The sequence below is a fragment of the Echinops telfairi genome, unplaced genomic scaffold, assembly GCF_000313985.2.
Source record: "Echinops telfairi isolate 266 unplaced genomic scaffold, ASM31398v2 ScPeMD7_655;HRSCAF=1070, whole genome shotgun sequence".
NCBI lineage: Eukaryota > Metazoa > Chordata > Mammalia > Afrosoricida > Tenrecidae > Echinops > Echinops telfairi.
Window position 1 is genome coordinate 17209902 of NW_022104553.1, and position 6256 is coordinate 17216157.

Consider the following 6256-nt stretch of genomic DNA (forward strand, 5'->3'; position numbering starts at 1 on the left):
GGCTGGGACTCTGTACAACTTCAATGTCTGGGCTGAGAGGAACGACGTCAACAGTTCAACTGAGACGGTTGCTGCATCTACAGGTGAGACATCCTCCGGTCTTGTATGAAGCACGTCTGGGGCGGGTGAAGCCAGGTCATAGCAGACTTGTCATTGTCCCTGAGAAGCAGACAAAGGGCAAGCACCCCAGCGCCACTGAGGCTCAGTGGATTAGGTCCGTTTGGCAGGATGGCTTCTCTTTATGAATCAGGATGCTCAGAGAAAGTGTGTCCCCATGGATGTGAGATGCTCGGGGATGTGGAAACCATGATTCTCTGCTCCTTCTGCCAGTTCCTAACCCAGTGAGAAGCCTCAACGAGCAACATCGGACCAACAGCTCCATTACCTTGACCTGGACAGCACCCCTGGGACCAGTCCAACCAGCCTACACCTACTGGGTGCAGTGGATGCCCGAGGACAACATGGCAGGGATTAAGAACACCTCAGATACCAGTATCACCCTGGAAGGCCTGCAAGCTGGGACTCTGTATAACTTCAATGTCTGGGCTGGGAGAAACGATGTCAACAGTACAACTGAGACGGTTGCCAAATCTACAGGTGAGACATCCTTCGGTCTTTTACAAAGTAGGTCTGGGATGTGTAAAGAAAAGTCATTGCACCCTTAGGAATTGTCCCTGGAGTCCAGATACATCCAGGAATTCCACCACCCTGGAACCTCCGTGTTTTAGATCTCATTGTTATGAGCATAGGATGTCTGTCCATGTTAGAATTCTATTAGGAGGCTCTCCTTGATGCCGGCTGATTGGGGACATGGGAATCCTGATTTTCTGCTTCTTGCACTAGTTCCCAACTCAATAGCAAGCATCACAATGCAGGATCGGACCAACAGCTCCATTACCCTGAACTGGACAGCACCCCTGGGACCAGTCCAACCAGCCTACACCTACTGGATCCAATGCTTGAGCCAGAACGGCATATCAAGTACACAACACACCCCAGACACCAGATTCACAGTCGAGGCATTGCATGCCGGGACTGAGTACGTCTTCACACTGTGGGCTGAGAGGAACGGAGTTCACAGTGAAAACAGGACTCTCGTTGAAGCCACTGGTGAGACACTGTCCATGACAGACCCTGTACTGTTGTGATGGGGGAAGGAATACCATGGGAGAGCTTGGGGGTCTCTTGGGAAATGTACAGTGCTCTCCACCTGGGGGACCTTACCTGACCTCACTGGGGCTCAGAGTAGTGAGCAAGTTTCTCAGCAGTCTTTGTTAGCAACCAGCACTTTCTATTCTCTCCTTGGAAAACGGGACCTTTGGGTCAAGAACATCCCTAAGTGCCCATTGTTACCTCTCGGGACTCGGCATATCACTAGCTGGGTAATAGTCAACCACGTGTCATGCTGGGCTCAATGAATCCACAGGACCCAACCTGGCTGTCCATACATGGGAGGACCATGTTGACCATATCCGTATAGAGGGATGGAAGCTGCGTGGTTTCACCTTTGGCCAGGTGGGCTCCGAAGAATAAATTCCATCGGGAAACTTGATGGTTCATAAAACCAGCCAGTCTATCTTGAATCTCGATGTGTCTAACACGGAAAAAGTCCCAACCCTGACTGCCCACAGGAAAGATAATGTGGAGAAGGGTGACGGAGGAGACCCCGGGATGGAGCTGGGGAAGGAGCAGGAGGAGGAGGCGTTCCTGGTCCTTAGGTTTCTGGACTCTTGTGCTGTGCTCCAACCTGGCCCTCAGAAACGAGAGCCGGGGGTTAACAGAGGAAGCTCAGGCTTTGCCAGAGGAGGGAGGAGGGCAGGCTGAGGTGTGAAGATCATCGAGGAGATCTCTCCCTTCAACTCTCTATCCTCACTTCTCAGCGCCCAATGAGGTCACCGACCTGCACAACACAACTCAGACCAGTGGCTCGGTCAGGCTGAGCTGGAAGGCCCCCACAGACATGTCCTCTCAGAGCTACACGTACTGGATCCGGTGGGCTGTTGGCAAACAGCTGCAGAGGGAGAATGAGCCCCAAGGACAGACAAGCAATCAGACAGGCAAGACCAATGACACTTGGTACCTTGTGACGGCCCTTGCACCTGGGACTCGGTACCACTTCAGTGTGTGGGCCGAGATGAACAACGTTGCCAGCGCCATACAGAGCCTGCAGGCATCCACAGGTGAGCTGCACCTTAAATCACCCGGGCTTATTGAAGTCATGCCTGGAGAGACAAAGAAAAGGGAGTGGACTACAAACCCCATCAGGCCATGGGGTAATGACCTCACGTGTTGCCATGACACAGGGATCCAAGGCCTCATGGGAGTTGTAGTTTGAAAGGCCTTTGCCCAGCAGTAGAAAACAAAGGGTTGTGGTTTGGGGGAGGGGAGACCTGGGAGGGTCGTGGTCAGAGACTTGGCAGGACAGGAGGGTGGGAGGTCCCGTGAGATGACTCCCCACTGGCTCTGTTTACTTCCTTCACCCAGCTCCTGACCCTGTCACCATCACATCCTGTGTGAGCACCTCCGGTGGTTATGGGCTCTCCCTGACCTGGCCCTGCCCCAAGGGAGGGTACGAGGTCTTCCACTTGGCGGTGGACGGGCAGGCCTTCCAGGAGAGTCGTTCCTGTGGGAGTCCAGTGTCCTTGTCGGGTCTCCAGCCAGCTCGGTCCTACCTGGCCACCATCACAGCCGTGTGGGATGGAATGAGGGCTCCGTCGACCTCTGTGACCTGCTACACGGAGAGCGCAGGTGAGCCCGCCCCCAGGACCTAAGAGTGGGAGGGAGGCCCCAGTAACACTTCTTATCTTCTTTTCCTTGTTTCCTTTTAAAAACAGCTGTGTTCATCCATGGTCCGAATACCACACAATCCATCCATTTAGAGTGCTTCCCAGTGCATGCACGGGGTGCTAAAACCATCGCATCCATGTTCTCGCCCCACCAAAAACAATAACCCGGCCTCACTGAGCTATCTATCACCTCCTAATTTTTTTTAATTCTAATTTTTTCACCTCCTAATTTCCTCAATCTCTCCCAACCCTAAGGCTGGTACCTGGAGACAATTCATGCTGGTGCAAGCCTTCTGCCAGTCAGGATAGCACGAGGCGACCGCTAATCTGCTCTCTGTCTCAGGTTTTACCTATCCTGGACATTTCCTACCAATGCAGTCACACTGATTGTATTCACGATCTCATGCAACTTTCATCATCCTCGACTTCCCAAACCCTCTCATCACCCCAAACAAAAACTCTAAACCCATTAAGTAATAATGCTCCACTCTCTGTGCTTCATGCAATTTTGGTTGTGTTTGATAGTCTGTTTATGCCAAACATTAATAAGGAGGGCAAGGGACTGCGCTGTGTTTTTCTGTTGGAGATAGGTTCCCTGAGTAGAAGCTGACTTGATGGCACGGACCAAGTTTGTCCTACTTTTCCTTGATGGTCCTGTATCAGCTTAGATTTGGGTCTTTGATCCATCTTGCGTCTCTGTACATTGTGTGAGAGCTGGATCATGTTTTGTTTTTCTGCCAATGGATATCCACTCTCACCAGCACCATTTGTTAGAGACTGTCTCGTCCCCTCTTAATGGACTTTGACTCTTTATCAAAGAACAGCTGTCCAAAGGTGGGCAGACTGACTTCTGGGTTCTCAGTTCTGCTCCATGGCTCCCCATCTCTGTCACTGTACACCACCAGGCTGATTTGACTGCCATGACTATACAGTAGACACTGAGATCCCACAGTGTGTGGAGTCCACGGGTTCTCTTGCTCCAGAAATATTGCATTTGTTGTTCATTAATATTTCCATCTCGTTAAAGAGAACCTGGCATGAGTTCCACTTGGTTACGATGGATTCGGTTTTGATATGCTGCTGAATTCTATTGGCTAGAATTGTATTAACAATGTTCGCATCTGTGTTTCTGAGACACTAGTGTATCATTTTCTTTTGTGTGCCATCTCTTTGCCTGGCTTGGGTATTCGATTCTTCTGATTCTGTAGCATGACTCGAGAGTCATCCTCTCTTTCCTTTCTTTGCTTTGTTCTGAAGTATTTTGTTTGTTTGTTGTTAACCTCTTCAATATCTTCTTCTTTTTTGTGTGTGTGTGAATGAGAGTGAGTAAGAGAGTGAGTGAGTGAATGAGTCAGGGAGTCAGGGAGTGAGAGTGAGTGAGTGAGAGTGAGTGAGAGTGAGTGAGTAAGAGTGAGTGAGTGAGAGTGAGTGTGAGTGAGAGAGTGAGAGTGAGTGAGTGAGAGTGAGTGAGAGAGTGAGTGAGTGAGAGAGTGAGTGAGAGAGTGAGTGAGAGTGAGTGAGAGAGTGAATGAGAGTGAGTGAGAGAGTGAGTGAGAGAGTGCTCAATATCTTCTTTTATTGTAACTCTTCACTCTTCCAAGATTGTAACTCTTCTCTGGCCTCATTAGGCATGTTTAGTCTTTCTAGCTCAGCTTCTGTTAGTGTAGGTATGCGATGCATTCCTTGAAGTTTTCAAATTTGTTCAAGGACAGTTTTTTTAATAGGATTCTCTTAGGATTCTTTTAATTTCAGTTGCTCCTGTAATGTCACCCATTTCATTTATTTTTCTTTTTTCCCATCTCATTCTTATTTGGATTGATTCTTCTACCTCTCTTTCCTTTTTTTTCTGCCCACGTTTATTATCTCCCCTCTTCTGGTGACTGTGGGCGCCTTTTACTGCTTTCTTTAGTTTGTTTGTTTTTATCATTTCATTGAGGGCTCATACAACTCTTATCACAATCCACACATACACCAATTGTGTAAAGCACATTTGTGCATTCGTTACCCTCATCGTTCTCAGAACATTTGCTCTCCACCTAAGCCTCTGGCATCAGCTCCTCATTTTCCCCCTCCCTCCCCGCTCCCTCTCCCTCATAAACCGTCGATAAATTTTAAGTTATTATTTTGCCATATCTTATACTGTCCGATGTCTCCCCTCACCCACTCTTCTGTTGTCTGTCCCTCAGGGAGGAGGTTATATGTAGATCCTTGTAACTGGTTCCCTCTTCCCCCCACCCCGCCTTCCTGGTATTGGCACTCTTGGCACTGGTCCTGAAAGAACCATTTGTCCTGGATTCCCTGTGTTGCCAGTTCCTATCTGTACCAGTGCACATCCTCTGGTCTAACCAGACCTGCAAGGTAGAATTGGGATCATAATAGTGGGGGTTGTGGGGGGAGGGAGGAAGCATTTAGGAACTAGAGGAACATTGTATGTTTCATCATTACTACACTGCATCCTGTCTGGCTCGTCTCCTCCCTGTGACCCTTCTGTAAAGAGATGTCCAGTTGCCTACAGACGGGCTTTGGGTCCCCAATCTGCACTCCCCTCATTCATTATGGTTTGATTTTTGTTCTTTGATGCCTGATACCTGATCCCTTCGAAACCTCCTGATCGCACAGGCTGGTGTGCTTCTTCCATGTGGGCTTTGTTGCTTCTGAGCTAGATGGCCGCTTGTTTACCTTCAAGCCTTTAAGACCCCAGATGTTAATCTTTTGATAGCCTGGGCACCGTCAGCTTTCTTCACCACATTTGCTTATGCACATGCTTTGATTTGGGCTCTTCCTTTTGTGTGTGTGTATTGATTGCATTGCTGTCCCAATCATTTTGTACATTACATTGTTATTCTTTTTATATTCTAGGATTTTAAAAGATCTATCTTCCATTTATTTTATTAGCCGGTGGTTTTTAAGCAAGATGCTATTCAGTGTCCGTATTTTTGGGTTTCCCCCTTGCTCTTCCTCCTATTGAATTCTAGTTTTATAGTGTTGTCATCAGAGAACATGCCTTCAACTATTTTGCGGTCTTGACTCTTTTCAATTATTTCCTTTTGGAAGAAAACGTTTTATTGTGCAGCTTTATAGAGCGGATCATCAGTTTTACGTTCAGCACAGTCAGTTTCACCTCATTCACTGCGGTCCTCTTCATGTGCCATCATCACTCATTCCACTTCTTCCTTGTGTGTGTTCCCATCTCTCTCTCGCTCTCTCTCTCTCTCTCTCTCTTCTCTTTAACAGTTTTATTGGCACACAATGGTTGTGAATCGTGTGGCCTTAAATCTGGTCTTTTTAGAGAATGACCCTGTGCTTTGGGAAGACTGGGATATTCTCTATCTTTCTGTGGGGTGTGCTGGTGTTGCATCAAGAGCTCTTCTGTTTGGAAGGACATTGGGCCTCCACTCAAGTACTCCCTCAACACAAGAATACTTTCTTCTAGTAAATTGGCATTCTATGATGCTCACCTTCCCGACACA

At 48.2% G+C, this 6256-nt stretch overlaps 1 protein-coding gene across 1 annotated transcript in view; it reads left to right on the forward strand.

Annotated features, from left to right (window-relative positions):
- PTPRH (protein tyrosine phosphatase receptor type H) overlaps nt 1–6256 on the forward strand; it is a 25512-nt gene that overhangs the window by 3403 nt on the left and 15853 nt on the right. The window contains exons 5-9 of the mRNA XM_004715700.2: nt 1–83; nt 331–597; nt 844–1110; nt 1881–2180; nt 2485–2748. Coding sequence (XP_004715757.1) covers nt 1–83; nt 331–597; nt 844–1110; nt 1881–2180; nt 2485–2748 — 1181 coding nt within the window. The remainder of the gene's footprint in view (nt 84–330; nt 598–843; nt 1111–1880; nt 2181–2484; nt 2749–6256) is intronic.